At 39.9% G+C, this 27,252-nt stretch overlaps 1 protein-coding gene across 1 annotated transcript; it reads right to left on the bottom strand.

Annotated features, from left to right (window-relative positions):
• Nucleotides 1-2,667: 2,667 nt before the first annotated feature.
• SLC26A4 (solute carrier family 26 member 4) lies at nt 2,668-27,252 on the bottom strand. The gene is made up of 20 exons (XM_075706293.1): nt 27,098-27,252; nt 26,415-26,554; nt 23,732-23,842; nt 21,971-22,161; nt 21,325-21,489; nt 18,954-19,106; nt 18,760-18,842; nt 17,655-17,802; nt 15,105-15,218; nt 14,240-14,317; nt 13,940-14,035; nt 12,392-12,498; nt 10,632-10,701; nt 10,210-10,302; nt 10,004-10,099; nt 7,971-8,201; nt 6,446-6,500; nt 5,962-6,107; nt 4,707-4,790; nt 2,668-2,691 (listed from the first exon to the last, which is right to left on the bottom strand). The coding sequence occupies exons 1-20, from the start codon at nt 27,250-27,252 to the stop codon at nt 2,668-2,670; spliced, it is 2,340 nt and encodes a 779-aa protein (XP_075562408.1).

Genomic DNA, 27,252 nt, shown 5'->3' with positions numbered 1-27,252 from the left:
AGAATTTTAGCTTCATGGCAAAATCCATTATTTTGGTATCCTTCATTTTGATGGATACACAGAAGCACATACCCCCTGACCCACTGAGAAAGGCATTTGAATGCCTTCTGCATGTTACCTCTTACTGTTCTGTGTAACCGTAGGCTTTGTGTGCAAGGCTGTTTTTCAGGAAAAAGTTGAATATTTTGTGCCAGTTAAATTAAGAACAGGTACAACTGTACCTTGAAGAGAGATGCAGACCAAGAATAAGTGCATTGCATCATATTTTATCACAATTAATTCCAGCTGAAATGTCGTATTTGGAAAGGAAACTGGAAGACTGTTGAATATTTAATTGCTTCTTCTAAATACTTGCTATGGACAAGAACTGGAGAGGGTTCAAAAAATAACATAAGCCCACATTTCTGTCAAGTAAGAATCTCTACTCAAGCTTCACAGCACAGATGTTCTCTCGAAGAAAAAAAAAATTCAACTGCTATCATTTTTTATACCATCTTTTCCATAGTATGTGTTCTGCATAAAAATTAGCTGAAAGCTCACTTATCAGTCCCAAGTAGAATATTTTACTTTTTACATAAAATGCACACCCACTTTAGAAAAGCAGTACAACCTCGGAGAAACACGTTACTGGCCTTGTCCTTCATCGCTCTGTGCTGTGGGCACTGGCAACAGTGGCTTCTGTTCAGATGAATGTAAGCTGGGGCCGTGGCCTGGCAGGGAAGTTTTGTCAGGGACGTGGGCAGAAGTGCCAACCTCCTGCGTTAGGGTGGCGAATGGAAGGGGAGAGAATGAGGACAGGTAGCGCTGAAAGCGTGAATTGTCAGATCACAGCCTCAGCCTAAGCATTAGTGTAAACAGAAATTAATACTTCGTCTGAGACAGTGCAGAGCAGTCTGATTTGCTGCTTAAACACAGGCCTAATTCTCAGCTTGCGGAGATGCTGATCTGACATACAAATGGCGTATGTCTATTTGTAAGTACAAACCTGCATTTTTGCTGGCTTGGGCTGGAACATCAATATCATCTAGGTTCAAGCCTGTATTGCATTTGAAATGAGAAACTTCACTGACTGTTGTGAGGACTGAAGTTTTTGCCTTAATGAGAGAATAAAGAGGTCAGTCTGGTGCTGTTACCTGCTGTGTAAGATACTGTCCAACTGACTGAAGGTTATAGGATTTTTTCACTGATTTTGATGTTGTTCACTGAGGTCCTTAGGACAGAATAATTTACTTAGTGCTTAGCTTTTCACCTGAGATTTTCCGCTAACATTACTTGCAGCAAAAATCTTCTCTGCGCAGTGTGATATGGGAAAATTTATCTGATGTAATCAAGTAAGGAGACTTAAATATGTGAACATACTGAAGCTAATTAGCCCACATTGTGAAACTTAAAGGGATTTTCTGGACATTTCTTACACTTTTGTTGTAATCTGTTCCCTGACTATGTAGGGTTTTTTTTCCATTTAAAAAATTAATGTAGTGCTAAAAAATTTAACGTAGCAGTCTGTTTTCCATCAAAACACATTTCTTCTTCATGAAAAGTAAGAACATTGATTTCCTGCATATCTATTTTATATAGTCCTCAAGTAAGGACTAAAGTTTTGCAGGTCAGATCCTTTTATCTTTTGTAAATTATTGCACTTGTGCATTATGGACTGTCAAATGTAAAATAACAGCAGCAGTTTGATGTAGAATATTAAAAGAAAAAATATGCTATATAAAAATATAACTATTCATTAAACTAAATAAACTCCTATATTCCATTTAAAAAACACCCAAACCTCTATGCTAGGTCACATTCTGACTTTCTTTCTTGCACTCAGTAGCAGCCTGTTCTACAGATTCCATTAAGTACTTGGGGACTAAGGTTTTCATTAATCTAATTTATGTCGTGATCTGCCTCTTGATGAAAGATATGTAACCTAGCCAAAATAATCTTCTGTGTATACTTCATTTTAGGAACGATCATTAATAGTAGTGCATGATTTGCTACAATGGGATTAATACAGAACTAATGAACCCATATCCAAGGGTTTTTTCTATTGAAACTTATCCTATATTAAGTTTTATAGTAGTTCAGTGCCCTTTTCTGCTCATGTGACTGTTTCACCTGTCAACTGTTTCAGTTATCTAACAACCTCCAGCAATTAAAGGAATTGCTTGGAAAAAATTATCACAATACATTTTTCAAGACTGGTCAGCATGTATGCTCGCACTAATGTTCTAGAATTGCAAAGCCTTGGCCAGCTAGAACTCCTGCCCTCTCGCTAGGCATTGTGCAAATACAGAACAAAAGGTCTGCCATCCAAAGATTTTGGTCTCTTCAACTCTCCTGGGCAGAGCACAAGGCAGCTTTCAGCCTGTACACACTGCTAAAGCAGGGTAATGCACCTTCTGCCTGACTCGTCCCAAAACAGTACATCTTTCGTAACAGTCTTCTGATTTTTATCAAAATACCATACCGAAAAGTGCTTGATGAATCAAGGTCCAGAATATTTCTGGGATAACGTTAGCTAAAATTTGGAGATTTCTAGAGATCTGTATCATTCAAACAATCAGGGTTTTCTTCAAGTGCAAAGATTGGTTTCATTGTAGAAAATGCTTATATAGTACCGGTGCATAAATATTGCTGTGAGTTCACAGGTAAGACAGTACCAGCAGTCCATCTTCATGAAGCAAGTCTGCGCATAGCCTAGTGAAATGGTTTTCAAAAGGTGGAAAGAAACAGGCCATGGTTAGTTCTGAGTACACACCACTTAGGAAAATAAAATGTTTGTGTATGTGTTAACTAAAAACTACCAAGTTCAACCTGGCCTCAGTGAAAGTGCAGAGAAAGTAACTGAGGCAGCTGCCCTCTGACCTGTGTCTGCATTGGACAATTCAGTCAGGAAGCTGCAGGTCTGAAGGTTACTAGCTCTCACCTTCAAAATGTGGCTATAGAGGTGGAGGACAGAAAGCTCTCAGAACACTCTCTGACCTCAGATTGGTAGTTTTGTGTCTGGCTTCTTTTCTTATTTAATGGCAATAATACAAATATCTAAGCAATCCCATGAATAGACATCAGAATTCAAGTCTTTCTGGCCTGCCATTCCCAAATGCTTCTGTTACAGAATCATGGTGTCTTTCTAACTTTTTAAATCCTTCATTCCTTTCTGCACTGTGACTTACAGAGGAGTGGAAAGTGCTTCTCGCCATTTTAGTGATAAAGAATAATATTTGGGTCTCTTCCAGTATTCATACCAACCAAAAAAGGAGGGGGTGAATCAGGAGTACCAAGTATCACAATCTACTTACCAAGCCCTGATGAAGTTTGAGAGGCTTTTGCTTAGGGTCTCAGTTTCTCCTCTCACCAATCTGCCCTCCAAGCTGACCTTACCTTTTCCTATGGGACTTCATGCTGTGGCAGAAACTGCAATGCAGGGTGATGCTGAGAACCTCTACGCAGCCACAACCTCCTCTTACCTACTTGCCTCCAGGGACCGCTACATCCCACGCATGATTTTGCTAGAGCATGCCAGAGAGCAGGGTCACAGCATGCCTCCAGCCCCTTTCCATTCCTGCTGCTGGAGCAGGGAGGCCAAGCACAGGGCACTACTCCATTTTACACTGGGAATTAAGAATGCAGTTCTGACTGGTACCACAGTAGCATAATAGGAGGGACACACAATAATCATGTCTTTACCTATGTGGAGTGTTGCAATGCTTCCAAGGTATTGATGCATCACTAGTTTAATCCATCTCAGGCTATAAAAGGGCATTTAGCCCCATCTCCTATTTTCTGAATAAGTGGCCTGTGTGCTGCACTGTTATTTTAGCAGTAAGTGCTACTTTATTTTCTGGCAGTATTCTGTAAATACAAAATACCATGGTATTGCTTTAATGGACTTGTGTTGTTGCGTGTTAGTTATGTTCAGTACACTGCTTTGCTGCAGCTTCCTGTAAAATGTTCAGATTGTGCAAGAAGGTGTCTGCTGTGTCAAAAGGATGTCAGGGGAGGTTTAGATTGGATATTAGGAAAATTTTCTTTACTGAAAGAGTGGTCAAGCATTGGAACAGGCTGCCCAGAGAGGTGGTGGAGTCACCATCCCTGGAAGTGTTCAAAAAACGGGTAGATGTGGCACTTCGGGACATGGTTTAGTGGGCATGGGGGTGTTGGGTTGATGGTTGGACTGATGACCTTAGAGATCCTTTCCAACCTTAATGATTCCTAGTTTTTACTTTCATTAAAAAATAATCCAGCCACCAAGCCAGGAAACATGAAATTATTACTCTACCCTTTACTGGTTTAGTGGTGGACTTGGTAATGTTAGGTTAATGGTTGGACTGGATGATCTTAAAGGTCTTTTCCAACTTAAACAATTCTATGATTCTATAATTTTGGAATCAGGTGCCTCAAGCCTTACCAAGTCTTCTAGGCACCTAACCCGTGCTCAGATCTATTTATAATCCTGTATAAGGCAAAAGTAGTCCTAAAGCAAGAGATACGGAGATGCCTGTGCACATATAATCTACTACATCTCAAGAAAAACTTGACTTCCTCCACTAAGCACAGACATTCAGGTACCCAGGGAGGGTATTTATTTACGGAGGAGGAAATTGTTCAGTTCATCCACCATACTCTCACAGCATGACTCAATGCTACAGGCAAAGGAATAAAGCCAGCAGTATTCTATAAGTAATAGACACATTCAGTTCTAAAGTGCGTACCTCTTCCTGAACATCAAGTTCATCATCAGGCCGGCTTGTTTCTGTGAATTCTATGGGTTCTTTAGACTCCTGCATGAGTGAAATCTTGGCAGAAAGAAATTAAGAAGCATGAGTTACCTGTTGTCCATATCATTGAAATTGATTTATTACTCTGAAGTACCTTAAGATAACTTCCACAACTTACAAGACTGTTGTTTACTGTTCCTTGACAAAGCTGTTGATCTAGTTCAGCTGAGGGGAACTTAAATGTTGAAAAGCTTTTGGTCCTGCCTCTCCTCATATGACTACTTATGGCTTTGTAAAAATAATTAAAGCAGAATCCATCTCTAAACTGCTGTATAGCTTTGTCAAAATGTTAATCTCTACTATAAGACAGTAATATGCAAAAATTACAAAAAATAAGGGTCCCATCCTAGTTAGTTATCAGTAAGATTAATTTTAATTACTATTTATTCATAATACTGTAATAGTGATTGCTAGTGAAGGAATTGTGGTGGAAAGACAGGAGAACATTATAAGGCCATATTCCTAATGTGGGCCCACATCTTTAAACAGTACAGTGTTCTGGTTATCTCAAAACCCACAGAATACGATGAGGAAATGCACAGAGAAGGGCAGTAGGAATGAGCACTAGCATGGAACAGCTTCCATGCACACTCACACCGGGAAGAATGGGACTCTTCAGCTTTGATCAGAGGTGTGTGAAATTATTAATAGTGTTGGGAAAGGGAGCAGGGAATGATTACTCATTGCAACTAGCAATCCAGAAATCCAGCAGGTTTACAACAAATGGGAAATATTTGTCATATAACACATTTAAAATTACAGAATGCGTCTCCACAGGATAGTGTCAAGCTAAAATGTGTAAAGGGGTTCCAAAAGGAGTATGACAGACACATTGAAGAAAACTCCATCTGTGACGATTAAATATAATGGTCCAAATGCAACCTCCAGCTGAGGAAGCTCTTAAGCTGCCAGTTGTCAGAAACTAGAAAATGTGTCTTAGGATGAAATGTTCTCCATATGTCCTGTTTCTCATGTTCTCTTCACTAACAAGATCCTGGGCTCAACAGAAATTCCCTTTGATCTAGCAAAATATTCATGTACTACAGAAGCTGTCCAATTTACTAGACTCTCACTTTATTTGTACTACAGCTCTATGTCTAGTTTTCAAATGCGCCATACTGTAACGGAAATTGCAAGAATGAATGCTAGATGATAGAAGGAAAGGAAATGTACTACTAGATATCCTTACCTTCTCAAATATGGGATCCTGGTTGTCACTGTATGTCATTTGATTCCTTATGTAGAGCACAGCATCATGGACAGTCAAGAAGAATGTGTCTTTTCTGACAATATCATCAAAGAAGTCACTCCGTTCCAGTTGAGATATAAGGTTGTCTGAATAAAAGAAAGCCATATCAGGTTAATAGAATTTGAAGAAAATTTAGAATTTAAGAAAAAAAGGTCAAAATACATGGTTACAACTATCAGAAATCAAACATACAGCCAAATCAATCAGTCAGTCATAGCTTTGTCTTGACTCTGACTTTCCATATTTCCTTTAAACGCCACCATTCTTTGTGTCCCACCGCAGCCCACCATGTTTATCAGTGTGATAATTCACATTTTTATTAGAACAAATGCTCCCACAGACACATCTAGAGATCCTATCTCATCCCTTCTCATCTTCATTTTATTCTTTGCATGAGTGGTAGTAGAAATATTTGGATGTTTACCTTGATACGAAGCAAAGTATACTCTCACGTCAATTCTCTCAAACTCTCTAATTATCTAAAAAAAAAAAAAGTTTGTAACAAGGACATAAATAAATAGTCTGTAAGGAGAAAATACATAGATGTATATATGTCTATATATGTACTTATAGGCACACACACACACACTTCATTTGCTTCTGAGTGTTTTCATTCCAAATTGTATGTTTTGCTTATTCATCATAAATAAGGAACTGCTATACTTTGCTATACTTAAAGATCCAGTAGTTAAGTATCTGGTTGCTGAAGTGGCCTATCTTCGACTATGTAATGGAGCTATCAATTTTACACATACATACATTGCTGCCTATTAAGTTTCTCACTCTGTACTCATAATATGAGTGATCATGTCTTTTCAAGTGAGAAACACATTTATTTCTCCCCATGTATATGTGATACAATACAATCTTTCATTGGCACATGCAAATTTTTTTACACAGATTTTTCCCTCATGCAGTGCACCAGATGGACCTGTTCTTGGATGAAAAAGCTGTATATGGAAAAAGACATGTCTGTGGACCCCATATCTCTTTTGTCTCCCAGAACTGAATCGAAACTAGGCAGAAGGCTGAAGCCAGGTACACAGCATTCTTGTATTTCAGTTAGTTAAAAGGTGGGAGACTGGATTCTACCCCTGGCTCCCCGGTGGCAGGCAAGTCTCTTAGAACAGTGTTTTCAGGGGTGATTGCTAATTCCATCCCCTTCTGTTCACTGACAAACTAGAGTCTTGGTAATCTAAGATCTGGTTTATAGATAGGCTAAGCTGTCACAACTGCAAAATAAAGTTAGAGAAAGCAGCCATCTGAACATACGAAATATCATAAAAGACTAAAGACTGAACAGTCTAAGCCTACACACTTGTAACTGGGCACCAAAAAATAATGGAAATACTTGGTCTTAATCTCTTCACCTCATTTCCCTCTCCCTAAACTAGGAGCATTACCTCCTTATTACACAGTGTGATGTTTGAAGATGAATTAATCAATGTTGATGAAGTGCTCTGATACTAGCCACAGAAAACACTATAAAGAAATGAATCATTCTTCCTTCCTTTATAATTTAAATAATATGGAATGAATAAATAAATCTTGTGGCTAAAGACTGACGTGACGGTAAGACAAAACTTTTACTACCTCTGTGTTGAGTGAGCATCATCCTGTGCCCAGATTAAAGCAGGAGGCATGTGGAAAGAAAATATATAACTAAAATACTTCATAACATATGCATACAAGGAGACCACATTTGGAGTTCTAATTTTAGAGTACTTGACCATGCAACCTTCATATTGTTCTTTTAATGCTTTTTTTTTACTTTTTTTCCACCTAAAATATGCACACCCCAATATTCTACCTCTTGCTGCATAGGTTTTGAAGGTATTTTTCAACAACAGACTTTTAAAAACTCAGAAATTAACTTCAGCTAACAGCTCTGATTTACATACTACTGAGTAGTTTCATTTTCATGGAACACCAGAAAAAAATGCCCTTACCGTTTTTATTGATCTCACAGCTACAATATCCAAGAAGGTTACTGCTCCAAAATCAAGAATAAGACTGTGGATGGGGACCTTGGGGATATTTACTTTGACTGGGAGTTCTGAATTCCAGTCCACCTGGATCTCTACTTCTTTGGTGGGAACGCGAAGATCTTCATTGTCTTCAGGTTCCTCATCAGTCTCAAAAGCTTCGTTATTAATACCAGGCTCACTGATGATGCCATTCTAATGTGCAGATAATATGTGGAATACAGCACTTAATCATGGAGAAAGTTTTGGAGTTAGAGAAAATAGTTCCCTGTGAACACTTCTGTTTCAGGAATGAACAAGGACCGATACTTGTGACCAGTGCCCCCTGCTCCTGACTGCTGGTAGTGTGGTTAGCATAACTTAACACCATTTTGTAAGGCAAGCTCCCATTCTCTGTGACCAGCAGGTCACATATTTGTTCCCCTTCCCCTCATTCTTAGGCCTTGAAGGTCCTGTGAACCAAGTACACAAACCAAACAGATTTCTTCTTACCCTCCCTACCAGCCTCAAGATTCTTGGGCACCAGGCTGATTACTCCCTTCCTTGCCAGGCACCCAGACAACCAGGTGGTGTTGATGACCCCATCACAGAACAGGGAAGCGTAACAACGTACTGAGCACTGTCCATAAAATCAAGCAGTCACAAGTCCTAAGTGGGGAATTCGGACTGGAACTGCTGCTGGACAGTGAGAGCACTGACCACCCCGGTGGCCAGGGACGCCTCTACTGTCATTGGCTTCCTCCAAGGACTGCATGAGTGACTCCTCTTCTTTTATATCATTTTTGAGTCTAGATTATGATTGTTATATTGATACATCAAACCACGTATTAAGATCTGACCCGATCTGCAGAGGGTCCAGGTGATTGGAAAACATAAGTTAAGTTAGGGTCTAGGAAACTATAAGTTAAGTTGTATTATAAATTCTGTATTATACTACTTATAAATTGTACTACATTGATTCTGTTTGTAGAAATCCTGTGCCATTCTAATTATAAATTCTGTGTTATAGTAATCAAAATCCTGTTAAGAAAAATAAAGCTTTAATTGTAATTACAATTTAGTGCCATCACCATTCTGCCAAAGATCCCTAAAAGAACCTGTCTGTCCCCTTATTGGGTGACAATACTGCATCCAAGAATTTAAAGAAAAACAAGACAGAGCACATAATTACCTCCTCCTCTGTGCAGTGTATTTCCTTTCCTCTTTTTTTTTTCTTTGTTAATAGAGCATCTTCCTGCAAAAAGGCCACTATCCAGAAAAATAAATACCTCAGAGCTACTCCTTCCCTCAGTAGCTTTATTTCTAGGAGATATTTAAGACCAGTATTTTCAGCTTTGAATTAGATTTACTATATATGATAACATGGTAAAATAACTAGGTCAAAAGGTGGAATGTCACATAACTGAGCATTTAATTAATTCCATCATAAATTGTAATATATACTGGAAATACTGCATCCTGCACTGAGAGCAATGACAACAGGAAACCCATTTCTAACTTCCAGCTCTGGAGATCTAATAGGTTGCCTGTACCTGTCCAATTAAATGTAAGCCTTTAATTATTGAAATGTACATTCCATACTCAGAGGAACATATGCTGCTGAGGGTGTGGAAGGCTGTGTCTGCCAGCCAACTGATACAGCTCACCTGTGCATAGGAAGCTGGATGATAGAGCATGTACACATGAAAGAGACAGCACTTTTACTGCACAGAGACAATGTGAGCTGGTGAGGGGTAGAAGTAAGATCAGGGAATCTCTTGCTTCCCCTGTTGACACTATGACTGTCACAGCTGCCTGAATCTGTGGGGTCTTTGGCAATAGGTGTACTGCTCTGCTAAGTCTCCTGTAGGTCCCAGACTTCCTACTGTTGTAATAAGTCACACCTTTCCATCTTTATTTTAAAGATGAGTACAGAGAAACTCGTAATTAAGGCTAAAGTAATAAGTTCTAACAGTAACGCTTTGAGGAAAAAATAGAAAGAAAAAGATTTGGTTTACCTTAGTAGCCTTTAATTTCCCCTTCTTGATTAGCTTTTGTATCTTCCTCAGCGCTTTGAGTCTCTTATTATATACCTTGACTGCATCAAATCCCACCTACAGAAAAAGGATCAAGACATCAAAATTATTTAATTTTACCTAGATATAATTCTGAGGAAATCTCAAAGACAGTTAAGAAGCATCTAAAACCATCACATATCACTTACTGTGGATTTGAGGCTGCTTTTCAGTCCATCGATGTTAGCATAAAAAATTGGACTTGAAAACTTGAGAATCTTCACACCTTCTGGTTCTATAACCTGTTGCCAAAGAATATAAGGTTAAGCAGTAACAACCGTATTTTGGCTAATAAGAAGCAGTTTAACTGTTTCAACAGTACAACTACATATCTAATTCACAAAAAAATGGCGTATCTTTGCTGATAATTCAGGTGATTTGGTTTTTAGAAGCTTACAGCCCCAGCATGCAATATGGATCAACTATCTGGATCAAGATGAGGAATTTAATGCTGAAACTTGTTATCTCTGAGCACTCCATTTCCAAATGCAAGTTGTGCACAATATACAGGGCACAACTTTGTCTTACACTGGCTTCTAGACTGAAGGGAAACAACTCAGCCATGACTTACATTTTTGTAGTCCTTGACCTTCTTGTAGATGTCTGTGCCAGGAATGTTTCCAAAGCCACCCCATGAAGGACTAACAGAAACAAAAAGAAAAGACAGTGAAGGTAAAGATCATACTTAGGCATTCACAGAATTGAACGGATTGCTGCATACAAACTGTCATAGACTCTTGCCTGCTCTCTTCTGCCAAACTAATAGCCTCACTGGAAAAGCACTGTATCTTTGTTTTGTGTCACTGTGCAAGGGTCTTTTTCAATTTGTAGTGAATAGTCCTTTTAAAGACAAGGTACTTTGTTTCAGCCGACTTGCTGCACCATTTTTATGTAGAGCTGAATGAATAACTTGTTCCATTTGTTTCCCAAATCAGAAAAATGTTTTAAAAGGAAATTAGTTTGGTTTGAATGAAAAAACAATTTTTTGACTGAAAAAAATTGATCACTTTTTTCGTTTCAAATCCACTGAAACAATACATTTACATTCTTTTCAGAATACTTAAAATTTTTTGTCCAACCCTTTTAATTTTTATTTCAGCCAATAACAAAACCAAAATATTTTGCAGTCTCCAGATATATTTTTAACATTTGAAGCAAATTGTTTTGAAGTTCGTAAAGCCTCACCTCCCTTTTATATTTTGATTTTACAAATCTGAATTGAATTTGGGTATGTTTTTTGAAGCTCTTCAAATTCCATTTTTTATAATCTACTATTCTGTAACAACTTTTGCAAGGCTTTATTTTTATGCATTTGCCGACAGTGCAACTATTCTTTGGTATTGCATTCACAGGCATACACTCAGTCTTGTATAAGCAATAAGTGAAAAAGTTATTGGCATGTGCAAAACATACTGTAGTAGTATTACATGCTAAGAGTTACTATAATGATCAATTACAGAAGCCATTAATACATCTTTTTATATTTGATCTGCAATGTTCCTATCCCTTTCCAGAACTCAGCTATGTGGGTACATAAAGTACTGCTGGAGTACTGCGTCCAGCTCTGGAGTCCTCAGCACAGGAAAGACATGGACCTGTTGGAGCGGGTCCAGAGGAGGGCCGCAAAAATAGTCAGAGGGCTGGAACACCTCTCCTATGAGGACAGGCCGAGAGAGTTTGGGTTGTTCAGCCTGGAGAAGAGAAGGCTCTGGGGAGACCTTATTGCGGCCTTTCAATACTTAAAGGGGGCCTTATAGGAAGAATGGGGACATTAGCAGGGCCTGTTGCAATAGGACAAGGGCTAATGGTTTTAATCTGAAAGAGGGTAGATTTAGATTGGACATAAGGAAGAAATTTTTTATGATGAGGGTGGTGAGACACTGGCACAGGTTGCCCAGAGAGGTGGTAGATGCCCCGTTCCTGGAAACATTCCAGGCCAGGTTGGATAGGGCTCTGAGCCACCTGATGTGGTTAAAGCTGTCCCTGCTCACTGCAGGGGGGGTTGGGCTGGGTGACCTCTGAAGGTCCCTTCCAACCCAAAGCATTCTATGATTCTGTGATGATTCTATGATGAATAATATATGGCTAAGTACCACCGGAGTACCCAACATGATATAGAATAAATACTGATAAAATAATGCAGCTTCTCTTTTATCAGTGTAATTAAATGATAGCACACAGTGTTTTGCTCTAAAGAACAGATTTTTTCCATTTCAGAATTTTTGTAAACCCAAGCAGATTTTCTGCCACAAATCATCTTGCTTTTCAGCATATTGCCTTCCTTTTTCATGGTATAACACTAACAATTATTTCTGATCCTGTGTTACTTACAACTGAACTCTAAGCACAACTGTCAGCAATCCAAACAAAAGGCCAGCAAGTAATCCCAAATCAAGTCCCAGAATGATGGATGCTACACATGTGAAAACCCAGATCATCTGGAGAGGAAATAACAAATGTAAAGTCTCTTAATTATAACATATAACTCCTGGTCACGCTTAAGAATCACTAGACCAGACAATACGAGTAGCAGGAGAATTTAACTTTGGAGATGATCATAGCATACTGGCAATTAGCCGTTTTCCATACAAAAGTCTTCCTCTTCCTCCAAGCTGCTTCTATCCATCACTATCTTATTAGGCATAGTTAGCTTTTTAGGAAGTAAGTTTTTTAACATAACAACATTTTTCAAGGATCCCGTTACTTTGGTGAAATTAAAGGGGATGCAGTTAACCATTGCATTTTCTCATTTCTGATGGTGGCAGTCTTTGTTAATCTTTCTTTAGAAATGGAAAAGAATTTATTTTCCCAAGATGTAAAATACTGTAAGATGCCCACCTGCAGACATATAGAGAGGGAAGGGGGCTCCCCAGCGATATCAAAGAATCAGAACTGTTCCAAAGAGAGGTATTTCATATTAACAGGTTGATGGCACTCTCTAAAGCCTCCACTGAATATTCAGGCAGAACAGCTGAAGTGGGCTCCTCAGTTCCTCTCTATGTCACTGCCCAGGCAGAACACCCAGTGAACCAAATCATACAAAAAGCTGAGTGCCTGCACTTCTCACTGAAGTTAGTGGGATCTTTTACCTATAAAGAGGACTAGTAAATGATTGACTAAAAATTTCAGATCTACCTAAGGCAGGTACTGCCCATTGACACACGCTGTAAAGTCTAAACATAGTAAGGACTGCATGGAGGAAATACTTTCCATGCAATCTTTTCATGCCCTAACAACCACGCTGAAGGTCTGTTCCACAGAAAACACAGTGGGAGATGTGGGCAAGTACCCTGAGATATGGTTATAGTGGTTCATAAGAAAAGCCTGTTCACATATCCCTTAGCATGCCAAATGAATCCACATTCTAGCTTGGCTTAGTCTTGCTACAACAAGAAAACATTTTCTGAGGGCTACCTGAGATTATCCAGGCAAATGTGGTAACAACATAAATATATGTGCATGAATTAAGAGAAGGTCAGCTTTTTTGACCCATTTAAACTGTGCAAAAGATAAAAGCAGAAGGGTAAAGGTGTTGACAGGCCATCTTTATTCTGATTTTTAAGCCATCTCAACACAAGATTGCCATAAGCTATGATAATTGCTATGAAGCAGTCATCACTGCATGGGAATACCCTGACTGGCACCCTTACTGTGGGGTATAGGGAATAAAGAAAATAAGCAGAATACTATGTAAAACTCTAAACTGGGGAATTTTTAACTGACCTCATGGCACGTGCATTTTGAGGACACATGTACAAGTTTTCTGATGTTAATTGTACAAAATTCTGTTTATGTGGTAGAAACTTGGATGGCATTAAAAGGCAAAAAGAAAAATCAGACAAAAACATTCAGGAGAAAAGAAAAAATTAGGTTACTTACAGCATCCACTTTATTCTGTCTCCACAGACGGGGAACATCAAACACTTGCATGAACATCCCTTTCAAGTTAGCTATGACTACAGCTGCCAACACAGACTTGTGAAGAAAAATGATGAAAAAGTGTTATTCAGAAGCAAAGATGCATATTAAGATAGTGCTCAATGTTATACACTATAAACCAGAGCCTCATCTGGTATCAGTCACTGTAGATTAAACAGGGCTATTAATCCTGCCCATCAAAGTTGAGCATGTGGATCTGATTCGTGCTGGTGACTGTGCTGCAGAGGACAAGTACAGTACCTTTTGCAAGGGTTCTAGCAACTTCCCCAGGGCAACAATAGAAATCAAAACAATCCCAGCTGAGATTATACCAGCAACCTGCGAAGAACAAAGTGTTTGTAGGAAATGAACTTATTAAGACTTTATCTTATGTTTCTAGGATTACAAAGAAAAATGTACAAGTAGTTGCACATTACATTTCTTTAGGAACAAGGAGACCTGCCAAAATGCCGTTGTGTTTAGGCGTATGTGAGCAATCATTATACACTTCAGCTAACACAGAGGGAATTCAATTAAGCAGGTAGTGTAAACAACTGCACACAAGGTAGTAGCTCTTGGAGGGGTTACATTGCATAGACAGATGAAAGGAGCAGAGTTTGTGTCAGCCATAAAAGGGGCTGCTGGATAACCTGTAGTTCTCCACTTTAAAAAGCGCAAAGCTGTAGTACTGTAAAACAGAATAGCATGCTCAACATGAGAAAGATGGCACATGGGCAGATGATGAATGGCAAATGGCAGGGCAGCTCAGGCCAGCACATGGGAGCTTAAATACCTCATAGGCAGCTGTGAGAGGAGTTCCTCCCTCATCCTGAATTCCTGCTGTGACAAACTCAGACCCTTAATTGGGAACGAAATTCTGGGGAATTAGGCTTGAAGGATTTTTGACGCCTAATATAACTCATGCTATAAAACTTGATTGCCCTCTTCTGGCAGAGCTACAAAAATGATTCACTCCCAGAGCACACGCTGCTAGCTAAGATACCCGTGGCTTTTCATGTGCCAGCAACACAATCATTTAAGGACTATTTTCATCCCATTGTGAAAGCTGTGCCCTATGTAAGATTAAATTTACCCGTGCACAGTACTAGTAAGAAGAGGTCGTTACCTGAGTCTTTCCACCAGTACTTTCTTGGACTGCGGTCCGTGAAAGAGCAGTAGTTGCAACAAAACAAGAAAAGGCACCTGAAAAAATGTTGCTGAACCCAAAGGCGATAAACTCCTGAAAGATAATTGGATGATGCTGTAAATACAAATGCCTGAAGACAGTTTTACAATGGAGAATGACAATAGCTTCTACAGTAGTTTGTGAAGAAGGTAGCACAATAATATTGAGAAGAGTATGGATTAGTAATAGCTGTTAAATGTTTACACAAATTCTCCTTGTGCTAGTGTAACTACCTGTGTTTGGAAATCAATACAATGAAGTTGGTATACTCTCCCTAACATGGACATACTCGTCTTAGTATAAAGATGTTTAAAGCTTGTTTCCATCAATGTTATCAAACCTGACATTTCTAACAATTACACTGGTATAATTGCATCAACAAATGGGACTAGTATAAATTTAACTCCCAAGTATCATCAGCTAAACAAATAATTTTAATCAGTACAGCAGTCTGAGTTTAGACAAGCCTTTAATTAATGCAAAGCATTGTATTATTAGTAAACTAATCAGGAACTTTGCAATAAAACATGGTTTCACTGAAAACTTCTAGTTTGTTGAGCCAGAAGTTTTTCACTTTGAACATCCCAATGAACTCACGCTGAGTCCCAGGCAGCATTCTCATAGATTTGCCCCAGGGTCACAGATGCTGGCACCTACCGATGCTGGTTGTTCTGCTCAAGTGACAAGGACCCTGGGAGCTTTATGTCCTGGGATCTGGGCCATTCCTCTGCTGGGAAATGAGGCATTTGGGAGCTGCCTGCAACCCCATATAATTGACAGAAACATTGTTTTCACCAAGCTGACACAGTCACAAGAGCTTTTCGCTCACTGCAAATTTTTAAAAATAGAATTTGAGATTTGATTTTGACTCTCTCCCTTCTTTTCTCCAAAATGAAATTTCCTGTAAGCTTTTCATTAAGTTCCAACTACAAGAGCAGGATTTAAAAGTCTTTACTTTAACAAACAGACCTAGATGATTCATGCCTATTCCTGTGTAACAGCTGTGCTCTGCAAAAAAATGTTGGAAGTATAGCTCCTAGTGTTCTTAGGTCTTAATAATCTATGAATCTATGAAGACAAAATAAACACTAGCAGATAATAGTATTGATCTGTCCTTCAAAATTATTCTACTACCTGCTTTTATGATGTTATTTTAACTTCTCCAGTTCAAGTAAACTATTTGCCCATCATTCATGGCTGCATGTGTAAAATTCATAGCATAGTACTGAAAGGAAGGCGCTCTGCTTTTACAGACAGTAATTCTACTACTACAATATTTAGTTAGTATCTTTGAAGCACATAGTGCTGAAAGAACAGCATATTCAAAAAAAGAACAGCATAAACAGCATTTCCAGGCATCTGTATTATTAATTCAGATTTATTAAACTGGAAATCAATGCATTTTAGGCAACTTTAAATCAAAGTGTTACCAGGTATGAACTTTGTGTATGGTAAAGTGACCAGCATATTCAGGAGTATAATTTTGTTATATACTGCAAAACAGTGTTTCCAAAATCAAACTTTCTGTAATCCATTAGCACTAAAATAAAGAAGGACTCATTCAACAAAGTATTCAGCTTATCTACTTATTGTAGTGAGTGTATTTTCTCATATGTTCAAAGGATAAAATTCAAAATTAGCATAGATGCAAGACAAGGAAGCTTTCTGACATTTTTCTCCCATGCCTGTGGGCAAGCCACATAACCCCTGGTGAAGACACTGAATAACTGCAGGAATTCTCTAAGAGCTTGTCAATGCATAGGTCATGGAACATTCTAGCTATGTGCCTTTAGAAACCAATGGTTAAAACAATTCAGCCATTTGGTGCAGACAGTTATTCAAGTATGTTCATATGCTGATAGGCATTTACATTTGTGAAGCTGCAGGACTTAGCTATACAGTTACAAGTATATTTATATTGATGTAACTCGTGTCATGCTGAGAAGTACAGTAATTTATTCTGTAGGAATAAAATCATGCCTTAACTGAAAAGTTCAACTGATTCAAATCCTGCATGTAGACTAAGCCTAAATAAAGCTGTCTGGAGCAGCTTCTTAGCTTGACATGGTCTTCCTCCCCGCCTAGCAACACACCTCAGAATATGCCTTCTAAGTAAAAATGGAAAGCAGGTTGCTAAAGCTGGCCATGTCAACTCAACATCACCAGAAAATTTCCCTATACAGTGCTTAGCTTTAATTACCTTTTCAGAGCTACTGCAGTCACTAAAGCAATACAGAAGGAATTAATGAGTATGAAAAGCCCATACTGAAGATAGAGCACATCTGGCTCATCTCTACGTGGTAAATTTGTCAGGTAATATATGGCCATTTCAGCTATTTTTTTTCAACAGTTGAAAGAATTTCTCCTGTCAGACTTCAACTTTAGTCTGAAAAATGTGTATGAATGATGCTTCTTTCATTTGGCTACATAAGTCAACATGAAACAGAACTTAAATTCACTGTGTTTATAAACTATTTTGGTTATACATACCTGGTTTCCATCAATAGCATAGTCATACTTGGTTGCATACACTTTTCCCACAGATACGGCAATAGCATAAGCAACAATAGCAATGGAAAAGGAGGCTGCTATCATCTGGGAAAACAGGCTGACATCTGGAGGCTCGGGAGGCAAAAATCTAGCATTTAGAAAATATATTAGTGTTATCAAGTCTGATCAAATTCTGTTCTTACTAGAGTTGTCAAGGAGTTTGAGGTGGAGGCATACTGGTTGCTTATAATATGAAGTGTAATGTTGCAAGTTAATAAAAAGGTGGAAACAGCCCATTGACATACAGAACACGCTTATCTAGCTCACCATAGCCCAAATCCTGATGCTATTAGTTAGCAACAAAGCTCCCATTGTTCTCAGCATGACTGAGATTTGGCCTTATGATAGCAAAGTGAAAAAGTACATTTTTTGAAGCATTGAATAAAGGATGTATTGAACAGTATGATGAATTACATAAATATGTTAATGACACTTCATACTATTGTTAACATACTTCTTCAGAAGATCTCAAAAACATTTTATCCCCTACTGTGTTTCCACAAATTTTAATTAATCAAGCCCTGAATACCAAATGGAATGTGAAGGTTACTACTGTGAAGTGCTCTGAATCTTTCAAGTGAAAGTCTCTACCAGTGTAATCCTGAACATCCTTCCTCCTATGACTACAGAAGTGACAAGATTGATTGGGATAACAGTAGTGGCATGAATATAAACCACAGTGGGATAACTCAGGTCTACAGAAATTAAATTTATGCATAATTTCATTATTAAAAATCCTTTAATTTTTTTTTTTACATTTTCCATAGTCTTATATTCACTTCATGAGCATGAATCAATTAATTCTCAGATGAACTTCATGAATCAGGCAGACATTCCTAAGCCCATTTTACAGATAAAGGAAAGGTAGGCAACATATTTAGGTGACATAATTGATAGAGCCAGAAGTAAAACTCGGGAAATCTCCAGCTCTGAATTCTAAACTCAGGTTACAGCTCTCAATATCTCTTTTATGACTTTTCTCTTACCACTACCATTTTTAGCCAAGTAAAATAATACCCATTTCCCAGAAAACAAAGGCACTCACCCTCTTGGAATGCTCTTAACAATGCCTGCATTGTATTTTTTTTCCAAGTCGGCAGCATATGAAATGCCAGTGGCTACTATTGTCTGTAATAAAATAAAACAACAGTTTTAATACTTAAAAAGGGTTCTTGTCTTCCTGTAGCTAGCCCCATCTATTTTATCTGTTATCAGGTTTTGTTATACTCCTTTGCTTACCACAATAACTTCTATTGGTATAGGTATAGGTATCTTGTGTTTGAACCGATCATTTACTTCTTTAACTACCATGCAGACAAAAATGGTGAGGAGTCCAGCAATAAGATCTGCAATGTTGGTGGTACCAATTTTTTCAAACGTTTCAATAAGAGTCTGAAAAATAAAAATTACAACATAAAACATGCCCATGTCCACCTGAAGGATGTGAAAATACTCGTGACAAGATCCAGATGCATGGGGTTTTGGAGGAGGCCAAGTTACTACTTTGTTCAGGCCTGGAGGAGCCTGAGGAGAACATACTGTCTAGGTGCTACAGAATCAGTCAATGGATTTAATGGTGAATTTAACTGAAAAAGCATAACTGCAGGAATTGTCCACACAGGGGGCTTCTGCTTCCCTAATTTTAGGAAACTAATACTAAGTAAGAAGAGCTAAACCCCTACCTGTATTTTACCTCCACCTGTTCTTGGAGCTAGGAAGGGAAGATCTATAGCTTCTTCACTTTGTCCGAATAGCAAGGGAGATGCTAATTTTTCTATTCAAAAGACAGCTAGACCGATGGGGAAAACTCTGGTTCACTACATGCCCAGTACATGTTTCCTATTTGCACTGTTGACATCCAGAGAATGAGTATGAACATGTGGGTCCTACCAGGCTATGGAGAATCCTACACCTGAGAAAAGCAGTCACTAAACCTCACCTTAAGGTACATTAACTCTCCCAGCAGAGTTCAGTCCCAAGCTGGAGGACTCTTACAACTGGGTTGCAACAGGCAGCTCCCTTCTCTACCCTTGCTGTGTCCTTGCTTGGTCCTATTGTTTATAGCAAACAACTGTACAGAGAAAACCTGAAGGGCTGATTACAGAAAAGCTACAAATACTCCTCTGTCCTCCTCCTAGGCATCAAGGTAATTCTCAGCTGCCCCCGCCTCCAAGAAAATTTAATTATTCCATGCCTACTGAAGCAGCTTTAACAGAACAATCTGGTAGAAAAGGGGTTAGAAACAGACTTCTTGCATCCTGGTTAGCTCCCCAAATACTGAGCTGTCAGTTTAAAGGCAAGGGAAGGGTTGTAGCAGCAGTACCACTACTTCCATTCTGAAAAGACTCTGGTTTTGAAGTAAAATATCTAAGTGCTTAATCAGCTATGTGTTCTGAGCTAAAGAAGAAGCCTTCCTGAAACACTGAATCAGATGCCTTTCTTCGGGTCACTGAAGCCATTTCTTGCCTGTTGTACGGCTTACCATGGATCCCATTCTTACTGACCATCTCTCACACTGCCCCACTGCACAGGGGAACAGTGACTTCCTAACTTTGGGTTGTGGATTCTGCTAATGTTGGGTGCTTAGTGTTGCAGTTTGTTAAACACCACTTCTGAAGCAAGTCCAAAACTTGCTGAAGCTGACACAGCAAGTCACTGGTTGAGCAGGCCAGAAATCACAATTTCTTTGCTCTACACACATCTGCAAACACATTGACTTGGCTCACCTGTAAGAACACAGAAACTCTGAGCTTTAACCTAAAAAGTCAGCATTCCACTCAGGCTTGCAGGAGCTGGAAGAACCATGTAATTCCTTTTCAAAAATACTTTCTACTAAATGTGCCACCCTTCAATAAATGTAAAAAATAGAGATAGAAGAACCTGCTGGATTAACAAGTCCATCACCCTGCCAAGTCTGCTCTAAGGTCTATTAGATAGTACTTTGTCTCATCTAATTTTCCTTGTTCTGAGGGAAGAGGTTTTCATTTAATTCTGAAAAGGCCCATAATACTTTTTTTTTTTCCCCCTCAAACAGTCCACCAGATTTTTTTTTTCTAAATTTTACTGTGCTGTTTGTAGTTATATTCATCCTGTTATTGCTAATCTAGATGTCTAATGTATTTTTGCTAGTCTGGTTGCCTGAACTGGCATGTAAAATCTGTAAATACATTTTTTTGTCTAGAACAGCCTCTGTTAGAAATCTGTTATTCTAATGTGAAGTGCTATGGAAGTTCTAAAATACTATGAACCTGAATAGTTTCATGCTGAAGTCAGTGACAAAACTCTCAATAATTTTCCTGGGGAAGGAGACTATTCCGTAATACGAGACCTCTAGGAATTCAGTATTTCTGTAATCCAGCCAAGACATTTCTCCATTTGATCGTTTTCTCTAAGATCAACAAATGGAGTTGTGACAGGAACATAGCAGCTACTTAGAGCCTCACAGCTATAAATGAACAGCTGCAGATCTTCGTGAGAGTGAGAACTAAATGAATGCCCTACACTTACCACCATATATATGAACAATTCCTGTATGAAATGGAAGCAGAAGATAAACAATTATCTAAAAATTCTGGCATAAACCCAAAACAGATTAGAAGGGCATACTTACATATATTATGGAAAGGACACCATTATAGTTTTTAGTTGAAACATTTAGGACTATTTTCAATTGTGACACAAGCACTTGAAAAGCAGCTGCAGTTGTGAATCCCCCAACTAGTGGATCTGCAAGGTACCTCACAATGAAACCAATCTGAAGGACTCCAAATATTACCTGGAAAAATAATGAAGATTAACAGCTTGCTAAACAACAAAAAGGTACACTTTTATTTGGTGATTTCTTATGCTTTGTTCTTTTCTCTTTGTTGATACAGAGCCTTAGGACCATCTTCCCTCATTGCAGTCTAGTGTAGCTTAATATCATGCCATCCAAGGAAATAAAGGAGACATGAAGAAATGTGTGAAAGGATGCTCCAGGATATGCACCATTAGCGCTTAGTTTCATGCAGGTCTCTTGGTCTGCGATCACAGGGCTATTCTTCTGATGTCTGCACTCCCAGTCATGCTGCCACAGACTCTGCCCAGGGTAAGAATAATCCCCCAAAAATTCTTCAGTGTTTGAGATGACTTTCCTTCATTTTTGTGTTTTACTACAGGAAAATGTCTTACTGCCCTAGTAGGTATTTCCATGCCATATGTTTTCCCATTAAAATTAAAGCAGTGTCAACCTTGTGTCTTCAAGCCAACTATTTTACCTGTAAAATTCCAACCAGAAATGTGAGGGTACTAGCAATCAGTACTCTCTGTGCATCTCTGGATTCAGTGTCTATCAATGTCCCAGTACCATTAGTCCCTGTAGCATTACTGCCATCTATGAGAAAATTATCATCAGGGGCCATGCTCAATACAACAGATCCCACCATCAAACTGACTACAGGGAATGGACCTGTAATGACAAACAGAGCACACTAACGTTTAATATACATTGAAAAGAAGCATTTATCAGACTAGACAAGCAAACTCTAAATCAGAAAATCCATTTAATATTTCAACTGGGGTACATTAGTAGTATTAGGGGGCCAGGAGCCACAGGCACTGCAAACGTGACACAAAGATACAATTCCTTCCTTAAAAAACTTACGTTGCACATTCAGGTGCAGTTTCATGCTTTGCTTAAGCCAATTTAGGGCTGTACCAAGGCCAAAAGGGGCAACATGTTCCAACCATCTCCCTTGTATTAGCACCACAAACAGACAAAACAGATCACTGATCCAGCTGAAAGCAACATTTATTTAATTTTATTTTTTTAGTCATGGTTAGCTTTCAGCTGATCCAGATTGCCACATAGCTACACGGTCAGGAATCCCAACACCACGGTGGTGGCAGGAACATGCACTAAAGGGTAGGACCACATCTTTTGGCAGTAGTGTGCTATTACATTGGCTGAAGATGACTGAAACTATACTTTGGGCAAGATACAGAGAGAGTAAGTGATCATTGTGTCAGCAACACACAATCCAAAAGTAATGGTATTTGTTGCAGTTATTTACTAAGATTATGCAGAAAAGGCAAATGTCACGAAATGTCTTAAAGAAGGGTAAGTTAATTTTGCAGATACCTTAGAGGACACGTCATGAATAAGAGCATTGGAAAAAGCATAAAAAGGAGCATTTGATCATCTAGAAAGTAGGAATGTCAGCATAAGCAGAGGTGACAACTCAGACCTGGATAACAAATGTGAGCTGATAGGTAGGGTAGGAAGAGGCTAACAAAATGGAGAGAACACACAGAAGTATTTGATGCAGCAAAAAAGAAAGTTGATGAAAAAGTGTAGGATCATGCCAAAGCTTTGGGAGGGGAAAACAATCTATTCTTAGTAGATATGAACAAGGAAAGACTGTATTTTGTTAGGACGAAGAAAAAGAAACTTCATTGAACAAGCTGTAACATGATTTTTAAATGTGAGAACTGACAGGAAATAAACCCCATATTTTAAAGAAAGTATTCAGAAAGAATCAACAAGGTTTACCCATAGCCTTGATGTGAGGACCTACAGCGAGGCTGGAGTGGACACACAGGTTCTGGGTCTCCGCAACAGGCAAGAAGATGATATTGTCCACAGTGATCAAAAAAGGATGCAGCAAGGAAGGCTTGTAGAGAAGACTAAGAGCTCTGTTTTAGCCACCTTGAGCTTTAGCTGATAGACAAAATGTCTGTTCATACTGCCTACTGAGGCCTTGATCTTGTAATTTCGTGCACAGTGTGTAGCCAAAGACGAGATTTAAACTTCAGCATAAATGCAAGCAAAAAGCATGCAGGGGCACAACTGAAGTTAGCTATTATGCACAATTGCCTGTACAGAGAAGAAATAAGCCTTAAGTCCCCTAAACCCACCAATATTAATATTCAGTACAGCCAATTTGGTTCAGAAAGTAGTTATCTTGTATGACATATGGATGTTCACAGTAAGGATTAACATTTTGTAATAGATAATTCACTTGAACACATGCAGTTACCAACTGAGATGTGCCTTGATGTTCCCAGGAAAAAGTATGTCAGGATGGGAAAAAAGGCAGAATAGAGACCATATCCAACAGGAACTGCAACCAGCAAAGCATATGCCAAACCTGAAATGATAGATCATCAAAATGTCAGATATAAAATCTCTCAACAAACTACTATCTTCTCTAGAACAGACTTTCAGAAAGATTTACTCCTTTCACCCAGATACAATTTAGCGTGTGTTTTGTCTGTAATCAGTTGGAGGCACATATGTCGGGTATCAATGACTGTAAATGATTGTATATCCCACACTGGTAGTTGGATGAGTAAGTACTGAGCGATGTTCCTATATTTGTATAGGTAGCACAGAACATAGGCTCAGATGTGAAGTTTAAGTGAGGGAACACTGTTGCAAGAGTGAATGGTCTGCCCCTTGAGAGAAAAGAGGGATATGTGAAGTGTTCTAGTTATAGATAGAAATTTCAAGCACAGACTCTGAATTCTTGCACTACAAATATGCCTCAGTATCTTCAGCCCTTCCAAAAATCAGGCCACTTTTTTTTCCAGTATCAGCTTATCAACTTAAATACCAAAAGTAAATCACACAAATTTGAGAATTTTGATCCTTATCATCATCTTTCTTTGTACACCTGTGCAAGCCATCAAATCCAACAAACAATGAAAAACAAAAGTTACCTTCAGCATCATATCCTGGTTAGCTCCCACTACAGAGTGTAGTATTCTCCTTCAAAGATACCACAAAAACCTATCAGAGTTCAAAAGAATTGAAGTCCTGGTCACACTGTTGTGACCGGTGGGAGGACTGCAAGCAACACACACAGTTGCTGGGAGTTAGGGACTTCAGGGACCTCAGGATCCCAGAAGCCTCTTTTCTGGCAAACATTTTGGCCAATTTTCCCCATGTTACATCATTTAGAATTTCAGAATTAGTATATTTTTTTAAAATTACAGCTACATTTAGATTTGCACTAATTTCTAATTTGTTTTTTTCTAATGTTTTTTTTTTTAACACATAGGTAGGAGACCAAACAGTGTATTTCAGAAAGCAGTTTTACAAGTGGAATCTAATTGTGAGAAAATCGGGCCCCACTGTAAAAAAAATAAATTAGGGGGTTACAGTAAGAGCATAATAGCTGTTACAAGTCATATGAAAAGCCCACCTAGCTCAGTTCATTTTAAAAAGGCAGGGGAGTCCTGTAACTGTGGCACTACCCTCGGCAGAGATCTTCCAGCTCTGACACAGACTCTGCGGGACCGTGAACAAATCACTTCCTTATTCCTCAGGTCACCCTCTGCCTGGGGCAGAAGTTTGTAATGCTTTTTTTCTGCCAGTCTGTGCCTTCCTAGAAGCTCCAAGGAAACAGACAGTAGGGAATACTTGTGGCTAATTGGGAATGCGTAAACTGCTTTCTTTGTTCCCAATGTGAATCTTTACCCCCTTGTGCAAACAATTTCCACTGCAGGAAAATGTGGGGTTGACACAGCTAGCTTAACCTCCTCCAGTCCTGAAAAATTGTGAAAATAGTGTAAGAACACTATTCAGGTGAATGAAAGAAATTAACATGCTGGATCACGTCAGGGTTATAGCTAGTCTTGTCTTTGAAAGTAGACCTTATCAGCTGCCTCAGGCAGAATGGTTCTGCTCTTTAAGTCTTCCTTATCTAGCCTATTTTAATTAATTTCTGCTTATTTCTGCCATTATTTTAAAGGAAAGCAGATATCAAGGTTGCATTATTTTGGGGCAATAACTAGATATATGTAGGCAGCTGCAGGAGAGTTATGGGCTCAGATAACCAAGAAAGAGAAATAAGACTGCATGACCTATCTGATTTATCACAACGTAATTAAAATTTTAGTTATCAAAATGAATAGTCTTTGAGTAAAAGGCTTGGGAAAAAAGTGAAATACATCTTGATAGCACATTGTTGTGGTTTAACCCGGCAGGCAGCTAAACACCAAACAGCCGTTCACTCACTCTCCCCCTCCCCAGTGGGATGGGGGTGAGAATCGAAAAAAAAAAAGTAAAATTTGTGGGTTGAGATAAAGACGGTTTAATAGGGCAGAAAAGGAAGGGAAAATAATAATAATAATAATAATATACAAAGCAAGTGATGCACAATGCAATTGCTCACCACCTGCTGACTGACACCCAGACAGTTCCTGAGCAGCGATCGCTGCTCCCCGTCCAACTCCCCCCAGTTTCTATACTGAGCATGACGCCACATGGTATGGAATAGCCCTTTGGCCAGTTTGGGACAGATGTCGTGGCTGTGCCCCTTCCCAGTTTCTTGTGCACCTGGCAGAGCATGGGGAGCTGAAAAAGTCCTTGACTAGTGTCAGCACTGCTTAGCAACAACTAAAGCATCAGCGTGTTATCAACATTATTCTCATCCTAAATCCGAAACACAGCACTACGCCAGCTACTAGGAAGAAAGTTAACTCTATCCAAGCTGAAACCAGGACACACATCAAAGGAAATTTAAATCTTCTAGCCAAGCGGAGAAAAAAGGAATAAATTAAACCCATCAATTATTTATTGCAAAATAATACCTAATATCTAGTATTAAATAACAGGTCTCGGATTTGTAATTCAAGTATGTATAACATCCCTGTGTTCAGCCGGCTCCCTTACAGAGATGTCCCGGAGGACAGAGGATCTGACGTGCCTGGATTTACCTTGCAAGGTGGCGACGAGGCCGGTGCTGACCCCCGAGATGACATCGCTGATGAGCCACTCCTTCACCCGGTAGTTGGGCAGCCACTCCAGGATGGGCAGAAAGGACTTGGTAACCTGGAAGGCCCTTTTTCTTGAACATCTGCGAGAAAACAAGCGATGAACGTGCCCCACGGGGCTGCCACCGGGAAGCCCCCGACAACCCCGAGTGGAAAGCTGGGGCGACGCGTTGCGAGGGGCAGGGATGGGTGCGTTGCGAGGGGCTGGGGTGGGCGCGTTGCGAGGGGCTGGGGTGGGCGCGTTGCGAGGGGCAGGGGTGGGCGCGTTGCGAGGGGCTGGGGTGGGCGCGTTGCGAGGGGCTGGGGTGGGCGCGTTGCGAGGGGCCGGGGTGGGCACGGTCGCGTCCTCCGGACAGGCGTGGGCCGCCTACGGCTGCCCGAAGCGCCGTCTCCCGAAGGAAGCGCCCTGCGGGCAGCTGCGCCCAGGCGCTTCGACGCGCAGGGAGCGCAGAGCGCTCCACCGGCGGACGGGCGTTCTTGGGGCCACTTCACCCCGCGGCCGGCGGAGCTTCTCGGCGCCGGGACAGCGCGGCCCCCGGCGCCGCCGCCGCTCCTCACCGCTCCCCGCGGGCGCGGCGCCCCTCGCTCCCGGCGCCTGAGGGAGCCCGCCGGCCGCCGCCACCCACCTGCAGGCCGCCTGCGCCCGCTCGCGGAGCGTGGGCGGCAGCGGCGGCCGCCGCTCGTTCTCCTCCTGGAAGCCCGCCTCGCTGTAGATGGGCCGCGCCACCAGGTAGTGGCTGAGCTCGGCCAGCGGCTCCTCCGCCCGCTCGCCCGCTGCCAT

Source organism: Pelecanus crispus, chromosome 1 (genome assembly GCF_030463565.1).
Source record: "Pelecanus crispus isolate bPelCri1 chromosome 1, bPelCri1.pri, whole genome shotgun sequence".
Lineage (NCBI taxonomy): Eukaryota > Metazoa > Chordata > Aves > Pelecaniformes > Pelecanidae > Pelecanus > Pelecanus crispus.
The sequence above is the reverse complement of the archived record's forward strand: the minus strand, read 5'-3'. Positions and strand labels throughout refer to the sequence as shown.

Bases quoted from the DNA above. Each gene is read 5' to 3' on its own strand.
- SLC26A4 (XM_075706293.1), bottom strand. From the start codon at position 27,252: ATGGCAGCGGGCGAGCGGGCGGAGGAGCCGCTGGCCGAGCTCAGCCAC. The intron at 15,219-17,654 runs GTATGTATAACC...ATTATCTTTCAG, and splicing joins ATGCTATTGATGGAAACCAG to GAGTTTATCGCCTTTGGGTT. The intron at 6,108-6,445 runs GTAAACATCCAA...TCTTTTATTCAG, and splicing joins ATACTTTGCTTCGTATCAAG to ACAACCTTATATCTCAACTG.